The 19,603-nt window shown below is 35.1% G+C and overlaps 1 protein-coding gene across 2 annotated transcripts in view; it reads right to left on the bottom strand.

The window, feature by feature from the left end:
- The window catches only part of ULK4 (unc-51 like kinase 4), a 250,325-nt gene that overhangs the window by 137,119 nt on the left and 93,603 nt on the right, over positions 1–19,603 (bottom strand). For both annotated transcript variants that reach the window (XM_026081949.1, XM_026081950.1), the window contains 3 exons: positions 16,145–16,196; positions 15,901–16,045; positions 10,173–10,265 (listed from right to left, as the gene is read on the bottom strand). In XM_026081949.1, the coding sequence (XP_025937734.1) occupies positions 10,173–10,265; positions 15,901–16,045; positions 16,145–16,196 (290 nt within the window). The remainder of the gene's footprint in view (positions 1–10,172; positions 10,266–15,900; positions 16,046–16,144; positions 16,197–19,603) is intronic.

Below are 19,603 nucleotides of genomic sequence, written 5' to 3'. Positions count from 1 at the left end.
TCCAGTTCAGCCACGTTTTGACATTATATTAAGCAAGGAATGCATGAAAATTTGCAAAAGTTAATTTTTAGATTTTTCATTAACATTAAATACATAGCCTAGATTTATAAAATTGTCTGGGATAAACCAGTAGCATATCTATCCAAAAGAAGGTTAGGCAATTTAAGTTATTTCAACCACATGTTGGATTTTTCACCTAAACTTAAAAAAAAAAAAAAATTGCACTTATAATTTTAAGGTCAAGCATGTATTTTGGGTTCAAATCTCAGTCAGGCAATTCTTTAAACCTAAAATTATGATTAATGAAACAATTTTAACCAACTTGATACATGGAAAAAATATATATATACATATATATACACACACACACACACACACACACACATATATCCAAAAAACACAATACCATGCTTAGCAACCCATTTCTTGTGGAATGCCCTTCTATAGTTAGGTCCACTTACATCAGCAGAACTATTTGTGCAAGTAAGGATTGCAGGAATGAGTGCTTGAACAGTTAATCAGAATGAAACTTTGTGGGCAATTAATCTTTAATGTGAACCAAGGTCTTTGGGTATTATTCCTATCAGGAGAGATAATAAATATAATATGCTAAAAGAAAGAATTAGGGATGAGAAAGTACTTCAGCCAGAATCAACACACTACCAGTAACCATGAAATACTTCTGAGACGGCAAAGCCATCACTTTATTCCTCAGAGTTCCAATGCTTTATTAGATAATGTTAATGAGAGATTCTGAACCCACGCATGTTTTGAAAGGTGATCTGTATGATGTAAACATAAAACAAACATACCCCTCCCTAAATTACAGACCCATGTTTTTAATGAACTAAATAAAAGTAAAGTGGGCCTTACGCCTTTCAAGGTAACTCATTTGAATTTTCTTTTTACATTTCCTGCAGATCATGACAGAACACAAAGCAACAAAGCAGCATTAAGGACAATGCATGGTTTCGGCCCTGTTTTAAAATACAGTCTACAGAATTGTAAGTCCTATCTAAAGTCATACTTTATTTCATAGGATTCCATCTTACCAAAGGGGGGGGAAAAATCAAAACAAAACAAAGAACCTCCACATTGATAGTGAAAAATAATCTGGGGCAAATGGCAGACAGTGGGTGAGAGAAAAAGAAAGGTCCCAGTTCACAAACCACAGATCACTTCTTCAGTCAGTTGACAAACATCAATTTCAACTGTTTTCCCATTCCTATGAGATTTCATTCCACTACAGAACAAAAGGGTGTCACAATATCTGAAGAATGGTTGAAGTTAGAAGGAGCTATACCACAGAAGGCTGGGAACCTTCCAGAGAGCAAGTCCTTTTCTTCATAGAGGCACACGTCATCAAACATTTCTTAGACATTTAAAAAAAGGAATATGTAAAGGAGAAAAAAGACATGAAAGTGGACTTAAAGTTACACATATCCATTAAGTACATCCATTCAACATTCAACTCTATGCAGAGTCTCCAGGGAAGAGACTGGAACATGTTTTGGAACTTGCTAAAAAAACAACCTCAATTTCTGTTTCTGAAAGAAAGAGGATACAAGAATAATTCTGTCCTGAGCAGAAAAAAAAAAAAATCTAGGTAAACATGAAGCTTTTTAAAAATTAGAAGCTTCTAAAATTTATTTTAAATACATTATTACATAGCTACAAAATAACCTTATCTATATTTATTTAATAAAATTCTAAGCAGGTAGAGCTCCATCATCCAGTATTACAGTAATAAGTTTATCTTTCAGACCTCTGAAAATTTCCTCCATTAAATAAAACAAAACAAAAAAACATACAGAGAACTTCCTAAAGCCAGTCATACCTGGCAATTAGGATGACCACCATCTTCTGGGAAGAATATCAAGTTCCCAAACTTATTAATACAAAAATCTATTTAATTTATTCTCCTTTACAGTTCTCAATGCCCTGCTGTCTCAAAGTCATAGCTATGTATATTACTTTAAACTATATGTTGAGAAACTAGTTGGGAACACGAAGCATTTTTGAGTTGGATCTGCATGAGGATTTTAAAAAAAAGTCTAAATCTTTGTATGATATATGTGGAGAATAAGTGCCTAAAATAGGATTTATAATAATCAGAACACTGAGCAAGGATCTGGCTGATCTAGCCAATATGAAAGCTTAAAATGGTCCTTTCCTCCAGATTTAGATATCAGCACCCATTTAGGATTCATGGTCTCATGCAATGGTCACTTTTTATTTTTTAAGGGTGGTGTGTTTATTAAAAAATGGTTACCAAACGTAAAAGAGATCCACATTCAACTCCTGCTTTTCCTCAAAAGGTTCCAAGCTCTCCTTCAACCCCAGCCTCCTTTCTTCAGGGAAATTTAGCTACTCAGCAGGCTATGTTCTCCCTACAGAGGAATACACTCCAAACTCTTTCTGTGATGCTGTCCTACTGAAGAGGAAAGGATTAGACATTTATTAGGCCACAGAGGAGGAGAATGACTTTGTCAGCAAATTTTTTAGCTCATCATCAGATGAAGGGAGATTTTGAGTCCAGCTCTGCCCTAATGATATTTATTTATTTTTAAATAAACAAATACATACAAATATGTAAATTCTGCAGAAATCTCTCTTTAAGTACTTAAATCTTGTTTGTAGGGCTTGGTCGTGCTATAAGAGTCCCCATTTATAAGTTCACAATAGAAAAACAAGTAGATTTGTATCAATTTTTACCATAAATGAGCTTGGGGAGGTTATAAAAGCAGCACTTTTCTTTGTAGGGAATGCATCAGATGATCTGCCTCAAATTGAGGTGTCAGGAAAGGAGGTTACGGAATAAATCACAAAACGAACAGTGACAAATCACCAGGACCAGATGGCATTCACCCAAGAGTTCAAAAGGAACTCAAGAACAAAATAGCTGAACTGTTAACTGCAGTATGCACCTACTTCTCTAAAACTGCTTTCACAGCAGAGATTTGAAAGGCAGCAAATGTGATGTTAAAGAATATTAATTTTTAAGAAAAGATTGGGGCAAGGGAAAAATCTGGGGTGCTACAGACATCCTAAACCAGACAAATGAGTAAAATCTATTCTGAAGGACAGAATTAGTGGGCATGCACAGAGCAAGAGCCAAGGAATTCATTTTAAAGGGAAGAAAAGTCTCACAAATCCATGACGGATCTTTTGAGAAGCAGACAAAGGACAGCTGGTTGATAAGATATTCTTGGGCTTCCAAAAGGTATCTTATATTATTCCAATAATGGAATAAAAAAGAAAAAAAAAGAAAAAAGAAAATTATAAGCTTCCATAGGATAAAAAAAAAAATTGCAGATAAATAAATAAATAAATAACAGGTTAAAATACTGGGAACAAACAGTAATAATAGCCTATCGTCATGGTGGAGGAAGGTGATCAGAGGAGTCACACAGGGATATGTTTTGTCACACAGGGATATGTTCAACATGTGCATAACTGAGACAGAAAAAGAGATGAATTACTATGTGAAGTTTGCGGAAGATACAAAGTTATTTAGGGTAAAGAACATGAAGGCCAGATGCAAAGAGTCACAGAAGGACTGAATGATATCAAGCGACTGAAAAATAGAAGAGAAATTCAGTGTAAAGCGAAGAACTTGAATAAAAAATAATCCTAACTTTCTATAAGTACTAATGAACTCAACTGTTATTCCTCAGTGAACAAAGAGCTCTGAGTAATAAATGACAGTTCTGTAAAAACAATGTTTAATAGCAGTTAAAAAACAAGTCAAATATTATGAATCATTCAAAATAAACAGAGAATAGAAGACATTATTATGTCATTGCATAAATCTATAGTGCACCAGCATCTTAAATACTGCAGTCAGTTCTAGTCCAAAACCCCTATCTCATAAATTATATAGTACAAGTGGAAAAAGTACAGAGAAGGCCAAAAGGTTGATCAAAGGAAGAGCTTCCATACAGGATAAGACTAAAAAGGCTAAGACTGTTCAGACTGGAAAAACTAAGGAAGAAAATACAGCAGAGATTTATGAAGTAATAAGTGGCTTGCAAATAATGAATAGAATTCATTGTTTGCCATCTCTTCCAGAATAAGAACTTAAAGGCATCAAATTAAGCTAGCAGATACCAGATTAACTTTCAGTATTCATAGGTATTCCTTAGCATAAGTGACCTGCATATAAAGAATAATCATCTTTAGGGGTTTTCTTTGGATTTTTGGGGGCTCAATTTGTCAAATATCCTTTCAAATCCACATAAATTACATGAAAATGATTCCTCAGTTGCTATTACCTACAAAAGCACCATGTCTTCTTTATATAGCTTCTGAAGTACAACTCATGGGAGGCTGAGAAAGTCTAGGGAAAATATCACTTACCTTCTCCCTACTGCCTTCTCTTGGCACCTACTGTTGAATACTATATACTGGATTGGAAGCACTACAGATTTGTCTCCTACTAAACAGAAGGTTGCAGCATAAATGAGTTCACTGAAGTCTAACTCCAACAGTAGCACCCTAACCAGCTGACCCTTCTTCATTGTCAGTTTATTTTTTAATTCTTACATTCACAACCGCAAAAATTCACCACTGAAGGTAAAAACAACCAAGAATGAATGATATTTCATCTTTTGGTTTAAGGCTTTACCTTAAAAGACAAAATGTGAAGCTTACAGTTCGACATTTTTCAGTAATTGACTTAACAATAGTAAGAACAGCAAATAGCTTCATTTTTTAATACTTAGTTGTTCGGCAATTGATCAGCAACCCCAAGAAGAAATGAAATAACAGGATAAGGTTAATAGCTAATTTCTTTACTAAAGGGAAACTATTATAAAATGTAACACTAAGAAGGAGTTGTGTTTTAGGTTAAAAACAGTAATTAGCATTACAGTCAGTACATGAGTAGACTGTGAGAACTCACTTGCAATAATGAACTTTGACCACCCTGTTTGATATGAAATACAATGATGTGTAACTCGACAACAGTGGTATTAGCTGACACTTAACTTGCCCAGAAACAGACTCTTGAAATGTTAAAGTCTTCCTGCTTGCTGTGATGCAATAAAACAGCACACATGCATTTCTAATACCAAATAATAGGAATTACAACAAAGATCTTATGAATTCTTTGCTGCTTTATATTAGCATTATTTCGCTTACAAGAAAACCAGGGCTTATATGGCTCAATTTTCATAGCTGTGAAATTAGTATAATCATAATAAGCCCAAAAGCTCTAAAAAAACCTGTGTCATCTTCCTACAATTTATCTCTATCCATCTATATTGTGATTTTCTCACTAATGGTGTACACATCTAAAATGTAATTCTAATTCTGAATTCAGCTGAACTAAGCCCTATAGGCTTGCTTATTACCAGAAGTACTCGATAATATTTTATTCATATTCACTACAGGAAACAAGAAAACATTTAAAAAAAGTAAAAAAAGAAAAAATTAGTTTAGAAGCAAATAGAACTCTAAGTTAGCACTGCAACCTTAAACTAGAAAATAAAGTGACTAACGATCAATATAAAGTACATTTAAAGCAATTAACATAAGCACATATTAATCAATTCACTGGGAAAAGAAAGCACTAAAGCACTAGCCCTCTAGTACAATGGCAAAGAAAGTACAGCATGCCCAAATGTAATGTTATATATGTATGTATGTATATATATTTTAAACCAACACACAATGCTCACAGATGAATTTTACCAAAATCATACCAACACAAACCAGTTAAAAGCACCATATTCAACCCTAAGGAAAAAAGAGGTTAAACTCAGGGGAAGGTGGTGGGGGTGTCCCCCTGAAGTCAAGGGCCTGGAAGTTAGAGAGACTGCTTCATAATATAATGAAATGTAAACAAATCCTAATGCAAAACATCATGATATATAAGAGGAGAATCAACCCATTATCATCACTGACTCCAAAACGTGCCTTTAATGGCTTTTAACAGATAATGCATCAGTATGAACAGTAGCATAATTTAAGTTTGAAAATTGGACCTTTCTTGGGTGATTCCAAACATATCATGATAAAGAGTTACTTTAATTAGTCAAGACAGTCTGCTGTGGTTGATCCATCTATCATCTTCAAAGGTACTAGATCTGCAGCACTTAGAAGCAGCAGACTTTTTTGTTGCTCTTCAGCATCTTCCTATTTTGTTTTCTGCCTCCTATTCCACTTTCAGATATATCTACATCTTCAAACGCCATACGTTTCTAGCTACAGACACATTAAGCATATTCATATAAAAGCATACAACAAAACATACACCTGCCTTTCATAATCTTATCTATGGTCCCAAGAGCCAAAGAATGATACACCAAAGATGGCCCAACATCAGTTTCCTGAAATAGCACAGCTAAAAATGTACTGTAATAGTCAACATATTTAAGAAGAGCTAATACATATACACCATATAAATAGAAGGTAAGAAACTCACATAACCATCTTCTTACCATTAGAAAAATGGAGCTATTGGATCATTACAAATCACAATAAAACAATGTACAAGACTCAAAGCAGGAACCAACAAAAACTCCACAGATTAAGTCTGATTTTCAATCAGTATATATATCCTATATATTAAGTTTAATTCATAAACACAAAAAAGACAAAGTACCTAATGATCCTGCCCTTGGTGAATACAGACTTCAGACAGTTAAATCAGATCTCACCCTTCTGCAAACATTTGTTCCCAGTTTGAATTCAGGAGTTCAGTTCCTCCAACAATTCCTTATACAAGTACAAACTATCAAAAGAAATAAAGGAAAAAAAAATCTAATGCAAATTTTCAATAGTCCGGAAATAAATTCATTAACTTAAATCTATATATGTACTTTTCCTTAATATCAATCTCGTCTTTTAAAAATCATTGGTGTCAAAATAGCTGAAGGTAAACTCTGCTATTAATGCTCTCATTGCTTTAAGATCTGCAATTTTTCTTACAGTAAAATATTAAAAATTCTTAAAGAAAACAGGGCAATATATTTTTAGTACTATGACGGAATAACGTAGCACTCAAAGCAGGACTACTAGCTTCGAGTCAAGCATAGAATAGACAAATTCCCTCCAAAGTTCATCATTCCAATGCCTGCCATTTTCTCAATATGTGAATGCTGTACAAGGCTGTATCAGCCAGCAGTTATTTTGTGATGTAAAAAACAGGTACCTAAGGGAAACACTTGTACTGTAATCCATTATGAAGAAACTGAACAACAAAATAGTCATCTTCCCCATAAAGAAGGTTTTGCTCCTATGGATGCTTAAGTATTCAGACATCTGAACATATAATGTGCTCACTGAAACATATTAAAGGTGCAGCTACCATCTTACATGGGCTGGAACTTATATTTGTGTGAGTCCCAGTTCTGCAACATGTTAATGGGATATCACTATAATTTTCCACTGCTAAACTGAAAAGTAATAGAATGGTATGTCTCCCATAACACAGAAAACTAAAAGCTGTCCTAACAGTAGACCAAAGGCAAAAATTGCAAGTTTTTTTTCCCCCCAAAAATGTTAATGTTCAAAAAATGTTAAATATTTGAGGCATTTAAAATATGTATAGTGCATTAGCAGTATTTTATCATAAGTTTCTAAGACATTAAAAATATAATAATATTTGAATATCTGTGTTGCTGCCATATAGAACAAATTAGCTGCAATACAAAATAGAAAGAAGCATCAAAAAACAGAAAAAATTTGAATGTTTTTCCTCTGGTATTACAGCTAGTTAGCTGTTTTATGGAATCAGCCATGAAAAAATGAGACAAAGCAAAGATTAAAGATTTAGAGTGCACACGTCTCTCTTCAAATTCTAAAGTAAGAATTCCTCAAAATGCCAATATCTCTGTTGGGAAGCATGTGAGGAGATGGGAAGAATAAAAACAAAAGGCAAGAGACAAATAGGAAAAATGGTAAGATTAAAGAAAAGACAGACAGGCAGGCAGAGGAAGGCATTAGTTGGACATGTCTGAGAAGCTACCATCTGGTACAAACTAAAACACAGGAGCCCTCATCCTCCTCCCATTCATTCTTTACTATTTCAAAATAAGGTTAATAATGAGTGCTATTTTTGAAAGATGTGTAAGCAATGAGGTAAGTATTAATTTAACCATTTTGTCTTTTTACAATTTGTTTACTACCACCATTTTTCCTTTGTTATAGCTATTCAAGTCACAGGGAAAAAAAAGTGTTCATCCTAGAAAGCCAGGCACTATGGATGAAATAAACCTGGACAAGCCACAGAGACTCCAATGAGAAGTGAACCTCATCACTAGGATCATATAGAGGAACAAATCCAATGCAGTCTGGACCCAAAGGATTTGTGTCCAATGTTACTTGTTTACTGACAATCATAACAATTGAAGACGTTTTCCATGTTCCCAACTGGAGAGGCAAAAGAGAGCACATGCTGCAAACAATTCTGAGCTCCATGTATACTGATTAATTAGTTGCCAAGCCAAAACAGAATCAAGTGCGATCTAATGTTAACTAGAGTATTTATCTGGTTTCCCTCCTTTAACTAACAGTTCACTAGCCTTTGTGAAAGATATTGTTCACCTTTCAACCATCTGTCAAAATTTAGTTGAAATTAGCCAGTGCCTCAAAAATTGTGGGGAAGCCAGAGGACCAGGAAGATGACAGACCAGCAGAATTGCATAAACTTTGTTCCTTCAGAAATCTAGCCAAACAAATTCTTTTGTGAAAGTAAACGAAGAGGACCAGTAAGATATGTTAGAAATAGGACAATTACAGAAGTGTTAATATCTGGAATCTAGTAGTCTATCCTTAGATAACAGTACTGAATATACTGGTATTTAAAATTACTGATAGTTCATAGCTATCCAAAGTTGTTCTTCAACAATGTTAAGAAAAAAAACTACTGTCTGCTGTAAGCAGATTATGAGGATGAGTCTGCATCCCCAATCTAGCTACGTTAAGCACACAGGCAAACACACCCAATTCTTCAATTAAAGAGAATTCATTAGGCAGAGGAAGAGTGCTACCATAATATTCAGTGCTCTAGTTACAGAAAGATTTCATCATCATTCTTAAAGAATTAGGATCTCAGTAGATTTATTCTAAAAAAAGAAAATTATACTGTTTGCTTAATACATATAATCCTGCAGTAGCATAAACAGATTGTATTCAATAAAAATGCAATTAAGTATTACACTTACTGTATTCAAACTGTCTAAAATCTCAAACAACTCAATTTTCTAGTTCATTTTTAATCTACTTAGTATATGAAAGCACTGCTCACAGTAGCACTATAGAAGATGAAAAGAGCATGTTCTCATTTTTTATTATAAAAACAGTGGGAAACAAATTGAATTTCCCCGTTGACATGTTTTCTATCCTGTGTTCATTTCGATCAATCAAAGCAAGACAGTCTGGTATGCAGTGACTGCTTAGCTATAACACTATGAGAAACACCAACAGACAACAGTAAGTGCAAGAACCACCCAATTTTCACTTACATTTTATAGCAGTATGACTTGGGCACAGATCGGGGGAAAGGAATAGCTGTGTGTGCACACGTGTGTGAGATGTGCTTCCCTATTAGCTCCAACAAATGTGGTTTAAGTTCTATGTCACTTTTTTGTCCACCACAGCCTAACCAATGACTACAGTTATCCTGAATTTATTACGTGGAACAATAAAAAAAGAGACATTAAAATCAAAAAGATATTTTTTAAATATACTGAGTATACCATACTGTATACCAAACACTCAAATACACATTAAAAGGCTAGCCATATGTGCGGAAAGATGGAACAGTTCTAAAGTGAATTGAGTGCTCTAAACCCTTAACACACACACACATCACCTTTATTCTAGTACAAACATGCTTCATAGGACAACAGTTTAAGTAATGTTTCAATATTAACATTGAAAATATATAAAAAATGTTAAATGCTTAACATGGAGTTAGTCCAATGAAATATTAGAGATAAAATCATAAAATAACTATGGTCATCTAAAAATAGCACAAAGGTTCTGAGGGTGTGTTCTACAATACTCTACAAAGCAAATGAGCCCTATTTTCATTTGCTAAATCTCCTCACTATCATACCAGTTTGAATAGCATTTAGATCTATGTTACTGTTAACTCCCAGTGAAAAATAATTAAGCTGAAACAAAAAGAAGACTGAACAACAGAGAATGTGTGGTTGTATCACCTCACAGAAGCAGGGCTCTGCTTCGTCAGGGCCACTAACAGTTTCAGAGCATACACTGGTACTGGGTCAGGAGCCATCAGAATGTGCTCATACCTGCAATGGGGTGGGGGGGGAAAAAGTGAAAAAAATCAAGAGATGAGTGTTAGTAAGCTGATGATACTAAAAACACATAATTTCCAAACATCTTATTATCCACAATGGAAACACAATGTTGTTTGTAACTGTGCAAAGCAATAAACAAGACTTATTTAGAAATAGTATTTAAAAAACAGCATCAGATTAACTTCAAAAGTAATATTAATAAAAGGACACATCAGTAATACATATGCATGTTTAAGAGGCATGTAGAAACACAAAAAATCTGTTTCATTTACTAAGCCTTAAAATAATATTAGATAGAAGATGAGTGGGAGCTCAAGAAGACTGTAAACTGACTTATGCAATTGAGCTCTGTATTTTGTTTACATAGTGCTTTTCTCCAATTTAAATATTTTACTTATAAAATTCTTGCGCTGTTTTACATTTTACTTCAAATTTTTAAAAATTGCTTTTAAATTCAGCATTATTCCATCCTCCAAGTAATATGGAGCTAAACAGTACAAAAATACTTCAAATCAATATTTATTCAGAGTGAGCGAGTTTAAGATACAACTACAAGAGAAACATCTCTGAAACATTCCAAATTATTTTTCACCTCATTGAAATTTTGGTAAGGGAAAACAGGCTGCTGAAAACCAACACGGACCTTGCTGTTGCTTCCAACATTCAAATAATGCCCAAGCAACAAACAGGGCTGTTTATATTTTATTTATTTAAATCAAAGTATACCTGGAGGACAAATGATGGAAGAGAGAAAGAAGAGGTAAGCATGGGGGGGGGAGAAAAAAAAGACATTCAGTCCTGTCAAAATATCATTTTTGATTACAAGTAGTGCTATTCTAAACAGATGGAAGTAACAGAATTGGAAACATAAATCCCTTGCTTTGTAAAAGAAGAATATGATTTGGAGGAAAATGTGGTAGGCTATCACATTTTGTGCACCAAAATGCTTCCACAGCATGTTTTGGGGTTTTTGAATTCTGATGGGGCGGGGGAAGAACCCCATGCAAACCACCAAGAATTTACTTTGCATCTTGACTTTCCTACGGAGGATTCCTGGGGAACCTGGATCACTTTCCACCACCTGGGTGTTGACAAGTACCCTACTGTGTACTAGCTCTTCAGTGGGATGAAAATCCCCTCTCCTCACCATCATCTTTCCCCCATCACCACACCTCAGCACTCTGGTCTGCACAGGAAGGAAACCTAGGTACAAAAGCAGATTTGATGCTTTCTGGCAAAGTCTCTGATCTGGACAATGCTAAGACCAGGAGGGTAGAGCATACAACTCTGGGGATTCTTGAGGTAGCCGACAGGAGGTCCTTTGTAGAGACTAACATTCACACACAAGCACACAGCCTACGAGCAACATATCACTTGTTCACTTGAATGTGCTGTCCTAGAGATGCAAACCACTAAAACACTGGAGAATCTAAATTATTTACCAATTAGGGTTCAAGTGTTGGCTTTGCGTCTTTAGTGATTAAAGTTTCTCCTTTACAAATAACATATTCCAATTCCTGAAGGAAAACTGTTTTTCCTCATTGGTGATTAAGAAGTCCCTTCCTTCATAAAAGGAGAAAATATAATACATTTGTTAGCCCTGATCCTGCAAGCCCTACATGTGAGCAATACATATTCCTCCCAAACATAATGGAACTATTCACAAACATTTTCTGCAGAATCCACAACTACAACTTTTGTAGCAAGCAAAGCTCTTTAAAATGACTTAGCTGTTAGAAGTCATCAGCTCATAAGACATGAATTTACCTCTCCAAAATTGTAATTCCTAATATTTAATGATTTGGCCATGCTAAGTTAAAAACATGGCACTTGGCAACATACTTGTTTTATTATAAGCACATCACCATCTTCCCTAAATGAGGTCCACTATAAACAGTTTTAAGCCCTCTGTGTATTATGTCTGAGGGAGATTATTAATATTCTGAACACTTAGGATCATAGTTCCCCTGTGTTCAATAAAAAACTCTTACTTTATTTCCTTTTACCCAAAACTCCATTTTTTCCCAAAAAATATTAGTAAGAAGTATTTCTAAGCAAAGATGCAGTGATCTATCAAACCAGATACCACATGAGAAAACACCAATTACTAAAATGAATGTTATTTTCACAGCAATTAATATAAACACAATGCATGAATAAAGGCCATTAGGAGCTATGAACCTATGAATCTTCTGCAAAGGGAAAAAATTCCTTGCTTGACAGCCATTACTAAATGAACATGTTTATCCAGCGACTTTCCTGCCACTTCAAAATGCAAACTGATTTAGTATCAACAGTTTTAGAGAAAGAAGTAATAGTTCAGTAAACTCCAGGTACTACACTGCAAGGAGTTATTTTTGTCAATCTTTTCTATAAGTGACAATCATGAGAGGACCTAAAGATTTTGGGATAGGAATTCTCTTAAGCAGTTAAAAAAGACTAAACATTTTATCTATAACTTTCTGAAGTATCCATGATTTTGTTCTTGCAGCACTGGCTTAGCAGTCTAGTAAGGACAAACTATGTAATACTCCTAATTATATTTCATCACTTAAAATTTGAGCCAGAACTAGCAAAAGGAGAAGCATGTGTAAACGAGATTTTTTTTCCATTTGAGAAATTAATAAAAAAAGAAAAGAGAGCTGATGCTTGAATTTCTGATGAAAAAAATCTGATAAAAAAATCTGTATAGTTCAATCTGTATAGAAAATATTTGCATCATATTCATTTTCTAGAGCTGAAAGTTTTATTTTGATTACCAAATGCTCAGGAAAACAATCTTTCAGTGAAGTGAAATGAAATGATGTTATTTCATTCAATCAAAACCCTGTGAGAAATTTAACTTTCTGATCTACAAATACAAAGTTATTTAATGGAATTAAATACTTTTGTAAATGATGCAGAAGATGAGAAAAAAGCAGTAACTACTTTTTTTGCTGCATTTATCTCAAGGAGAGGCCCATTTACATTTCAGGCACAGCGACCAAAATTTTATTTCCTGAGTCAGTTTCATATTTAAACAAATCAACTTGAGGAATATATTTATAGGTATGAAATATATACACAAATGAGTTCAGTTAGAATCTTCCTTAAATAGATCATGTATTACACCCAGATACCCCTCTCTTCCATACTCAACAACCCTGCTTTCTTAAAGAGCAGGATTAAAAGGGTTTGAAACACCTGTTTTGCTATACAGATTGCCCACAAACAGCCATTTCATCCCTCCTCTCCTCTTGCAATGCAAGCTGCATCATATTCTGTCTCATCCTTTGTCCAGCAACAAAAGACTAAATAACAAATACTTCTTCAGTCTCCAAATATGGGCTGCTTTGTCTCTTTACCTTCTACCTCAGAGTTTGTGGTAATTCTGACTTCTTGGGATAGTGCTTTATGTTATATTTAACAGTAGGCTACATGGAGTCCTAAGACTTCCTTTCTATCTAGGTTTAGGCCAGCCCCCTTTGCATTCAGATAAAGCCTGTTTTGAGAACTGTAGAGAGTATATAAGAACTCATTCCTATCTCCCATCAATACTTTCTGATCCACATCAGGAACACTGCTGGGGGGGGGGGGGAGACACCAACCTTACCTTCCCTGTCTTTTTTGACACCCAAAGAAACTGTTCCAGTCTTTTCTTAGTTTCTTTTCAAGGTTTCTCAAAACCGAGCTTTGAAAGTTTTGACTCAGAAGTGAACTTCTGACTTTTCTTTTTTGGTCTTTTCTCTGAATTCTCTTTGCAGAAAATCCTGAATCCCTCTTCTGCTTTTTGTTTCATCTGTGCCTTCTTTCATTGATTAGCTACTCCCCACAGCTGAGCATATTTATGAAGAGTTGGCTCAGCCTGCAGGTTCAAGTAATGTATTAAATGCTCTGACACGAGTTAACTCTTTCTAAGTCGCCAGAAGATTTACATACTCTTTCCCTGTGCTCCTAAGTTAGAGAAAAAATCTGTTTATACCAAGCTCCAATATATTCCAGTTATCATAAACTTTAGTATTTCTTTACTTGAGATAGTTTCAAAGTGCTTTTCAAATACAAGTATCATCATCTCTACTGATGAGATAAAAGAATTGACTCAGGAAATATTTAAACCAAGACAGGTATCAAGATCCTGAGCCACCGCAAGCCCCTTTTGTTATATATTTACAATGCACTGCACACAAAGATAGCAGCTGAAGTCCCCAAAGTAGGATCATAATAGTCCAGAACCAAAAAGCCCTGCCACTCACTCAAGCTAAATAGCTTGGAGCAGCACATTGGCTATTTGCCTTCTAGTTTGGAGCTAGCATGACCCCTCCACCAGTTCAGTGAGAAACACTGTATAACACAGACATCTTCAAGGGGTTAATCACTTAATCAAGTTTCAAAGCAAGGACTGAACTTACCTCTCTTCACTCCAAATGTCTGCCTTTATCTGAACAGAAGTACCTGATAGGTTTTAATAATGCATATATTCTCTTTTTGAATCATATTTCCAGTTTCAATTTTAATTCATATTAATATATTCTGTGTCTTCCAGTGAAAAGATGGCGTGAAGAAATGTGTGGAACTAAGCTTCTCTCTAGGTCTAAGTTTTCTGCCCCATTCTCTCCCAAAGAGAAAAGTTAAGATTACACATCTTGCATGGACAGAATTTTGGTCCTCAGATTTTAAGAACATTAGGCAACTGGCAAGAGACACAGTCTCATGATCAGAAGCACAGTGCCTTCCCAAAAATAAGCCAACATCCACTCCTCCACCCTTCTGCCATTTACTTAATGTAGGGGTGGGGAACATTTTCTTCACTTAGAGCAGCTAAGTATTTACAGTTACTAACTTTTGAGGACCACATATTAAAACACACTGTAACATTATCCTTGAATAATGCAAAAGATAAATGAGGGCTCATCTTTACTGCACTCATGCTGTGTCTATGCTTTCTTTCCTTCTATTGATACATGGCATCAGCTCACAGTATGCATATGCATAAAATATAGAGCAGCATTTATGCTCATCTGCAAGTAGTTTTGAAATGACAGGCCTCATGTGACCATAAGTCATACAAATGAAGTTCCAGGTCACATCTGGCCCACAGGCTGTAGCTTCCTCAACTCTGCTATAGGATTTTCTGCTGCTTGGCGCAGCAGGCAAAGGAATGCAGTTTAGAGACAATAACCCCTAGGTGGTTCATAGAGAATTAATCCATCCTGCACTTCTCCTTTTTAAAAGTTAGTATGCCATTCCATATGATTTCAGACCATCTTCCAGGAGGGCATAATATCCAAAATAGAGAAAAAAAAAAATGTTGCTGTTAGAATGTTCTGACTTTATTAACTGAGCAAAGAGGAGGTATCTAAACACAGCCCAAAATCTAGGGGAAACTCCTTTCATTCCAAGAGCCTCCAGAGGCACAGTATCACCAAGATGCAAAAAAGCATCTCACAGAAGTTGCATTTGTGTTACACATGACCAAGTACTGAATAAACCTAGGAAAGAGATGTTGGGCAGCAAACTCTGACAGCTATTTATTACTATTTTCTTTTCATTTTGCCATTTAAAAATAAAGGGTATTTAAAACAAATATGCTGTCAAAATGGATTGAGTATCAAGTTATTCCCCATTAGAGCAGCAATATTATACTTACTGAGGCAGCAATGAATCTCTAATAAGAGACAGAAGCTTGCTGTTTGAGTTGAGGCTCTCCTCTTTCTCCTCAGCCGTGACCTCGTGGCTTACAAGCAGCGATGTGGTTTCTGAGAGCAACCGCAAGCTGAAGAGTCTCCATTCCACTTGAAAATAAAGGTGCCAAGAATGTGACCACACTGAAGTCTAATCAAAACAAAATGTGGAATTCAAGGAAACTGTAGTTGATGTGGCCATATACTTACCATTCTGACTGCAGACCAAGGAAACTAATGGTGGGAGGATATAGTCTTCAACCTAAAACAGAGAATTAGAAAGATCTGGCCTAGATTATTCACAGGGGAAAAATAAAACTGAGATATATTATCATTATATCTATTCCACTGCTATTGTTCATCCCTTTGATTAAGGACTATCATGTAAATTCATCCATAATCACACTTATAAAGCCACCAAGTTCAATTTTATCTGGTAAGCTGTCATAAAGTTACAGACAGTAATGTACTTAAATAAAAACAATGGTTAGCAATTTCAGTATAATTCATTAAGAGTAAATTTTAATTTAAAATATAGAATTCACTACAGAGGTAAGATATTAAGAAAAAAGGTATTAGACTATCTATTAATCTTCATGTTCTAATCCATAAACTAATCATCAAATAGGGTTAGGAAGAAACATCCTTCTCAAACAAACCTGCGTACAGTCAAACTACATCACGGAAGACTTACTACCTCTAATGAAGTATCCTTCAGCTTAGTAGAGAGTCTTGATGCAACATTAGCTTCTGCCATTCTGGTAGTACACAGACTTCCATTAAAATTTTATAGACTGAAGATCTGAATTACAAAAACAGAATATCCAGTCTCCTCTATTAACCATGAGCGTATTGAGTTACAGATTAATCATCTGCCACAGCAGTAATCAGCTTAGTTCCATCTGAAGTCAACTTAGGGCAAACCAGGATCTAACTCAGTTTTATGCATTTAATATTACAAAAATAGCATATTAGAAGTATTCTCTCTACTAAGAGAATAAATTGTCAAGTCATAAGCCATTGATAAAATATAATTTACTTAGACAGGACATACTCTAGAGATCTGAGTACAGAGGAGAAACAAAAACAAAATATAATTACATAAAAAATTTGAAATGGCATTTTTGTATTTGAATATAATATCAAACCATTTATTTTGATAACTTGGACCAATCTTTTGTCTAGGACAGGCTTTAGACCAAACATAAAGAGCAACACTTCCTGAAGACTTCGGGACAGGCAGTCTCCCCTACTTTACAGATGTTTTTTCTTCAAAGTGATAGTTCTTCCACTTGCAGATTCTCCACTCATTTTACTATCATTCTGTTCCTTCAGGAGGTATTCTTACATAATTGTACGCACCTCCAAAGCAATACTGACACTGTGTTATTCTAGATTTTCTGATAAAACCTTTCTCCTTGCTGACTGGTTTAGAAACACATCCCACACTCGAGATATCTTCAAAGAGAATGGAGAAGACAGTATCCAGATGCAGGTGGTGCAAAATGACATCAGCATGAAGAAGTATGAGTATGGATGGGGAAGGCAATTGATTTAGGACTCACTGCAGAAAGAAATCTTGCCTTGCTGTGCTTCAGTTATGGCATTACAAAGAATTCTTGAAAAAAAGAAGGTAGTCAAACATTCGTTATGATAATGGAATAGTTTATAGTATTTTGTTTCTCTTGTTTCGTTAATTTTAGCTGAATTTGACAAGTGCTGTAAGGGAGTATATACTATCTATATATACAAGGAGCAAGTTCTTAACCTACAGATTTTGCTGTTCTATAGATGAGTGTGACAGGCCTACCCGTTTTGTTTGGCATTGGGTTGGTATGCCATGGTCCTCTAAAAAGAGTGACTGGATCAGACAGAGGAGCAGATCCTCTGGATTGAGAGCAAACTGACCATGCTTAGGGGGCTAAGCTTCCAGATTTCAGGACATGGTAGCAGGAAGTGAACCCTTTTTCATTTCTATTTTGTCATTACCTAATCACTTTTCTTTCTATTTAAAAAGCACTCTAATTAATATTTTAGTAAAATCTGCTTTTTGAGTTTAGAAACCTTTTTAGCCATCTTTGGGACTTCGCTAAAAGGAAAAAGTCTAAGCAGAACCACCTCAGAGTTTTTTCCAACTCAAGGTCATGTCACAAATAAAATAAAAAATTAGGAAGCAAGAAGGATATAATCAAAATATGGATTTCTTACTGTCTGCTAAATATCAATTTAGATATTTCATATATATATTTTGGGGGGCAATGAGAGAATGGAAGGAGAGCAATCAGCTCTAAACTGATTAAAATAAATTAGGGATTAGCAGTAAACTACTACTCTTCCAGGCATTTAAACAGAGCATATCATTTAGTATGCAGAATTATTCAATTCATTACTCAACACTTCTTCATTCTGAAATATTTCATGGCCTTTTCAGTTTATATGGATAAATAATAAAACTGCATTGCACTCCAACAGCTTCCGCAGTAGAGGTTTCTAAACTGCTTTACAAATGGTAGTATATCAGTCATAACAAACCTGTGAGGTAGGATTAAAAAAATGCACGTACATAAAGTGTTTCAGTCAAAAAAACAGTACAACCTATTGCAATACTTGTCAAATGAAGAGGCACATTTAAATGGTAAATTAAACCTGCGAGATGGAAACAAGGCAAAAAGGAGCTTGTAACTGTCTGAAGCAAGGCAAGGACTCAGAATCTGAAGAATCACTTATCATCAGCATCAATTCAGATTGACACTGATTAAGATGGCAGTATACAATGGTATGACACAACTTCAATTTCCAAAATTAAGATCTGCTTTTCACTTTCATCTGCTATTCACAATAGTCTTTCCACATCAGAGAATGTAGTTAAGCTATTCATAAGTCTTTTTTAGAGCTAAATAAATGTAAGCTCTGATTGTAAAGCACATTCTTTATGTCTTAAATAATTTTAGTAGCTTTTTCTGCCTTTTTTCTACACAATTCTCAGTTTTGGCAAACAGACTATTTAGTATGGAATTCTCCATCACAGGTGTTTCCCTCATGTCAGTTTGGTAGCAGAGCAGAGCTCAACTAAATGAAGCACTAATCCTATGGAAAAATAATTGGTGATGCAAGAGCATAGCAGAACGCACATGTACAAGAAAGAAGAAACTATTAAAATTGTACATGAATTTTAAAATGGATATTTCCTAATTCTGAAAGCTTATTTTTTCTCTTCATGCCATCTGGGTCATTGTTTTTTGGGTTGTTTGTTTTCGTTTTTTACTAATATGTAAACAAATTTGAAAACAGGATATGAACTAATCAAATGATTACTGAGGTGAAATAAACTGCAATGTATGAATGGAAAATATAATAGTATTGTCTTTAGTAAACAAAAAGATTTTTAATAAATCAGAGAATCACAGAATCACTGAGGTTGGAAGGGACCTCAGGAGATCATCTAGTCCAACCCCCCTGCTCAAGCAGGGTCACCTAGAGCACGTTGCACAGGATCGCCTCCAGGCAGGGTTTGAATATCTCCAGAGAAGGAGACTCCACAACCTCTCTGGGCAGCCTGTTCCAGTGCTCTGTCACCCTCACAGTGAAAAAGTATTTCCTTATGTTCAGATGGAAGTGTCTGTGTTTCAATTTGTGCCCGTTGCCTCGCGTCCTGTCGCTCGGCACCAC

The sequence above is a fragment of the Apteryx rowi genome, unplaced genomic scaffold, assembly GCF_003343035.1.
Source record: "Apteryx rowi isolate R43461 unplaced genomic scaffold, aptRow1 scaffold_562, whole genome shotgun sequence".
Classification (NCBI taxonomy): domain Eukaryota; kingdom Metazoa; phylum Chordata; class Aves; order Apterygiformes; family Apterygidae; genus Apteryx; species Apteryx rowi.
This window is presented reverse-complemented; position numbering and strand designations above follow the sequence as displayed.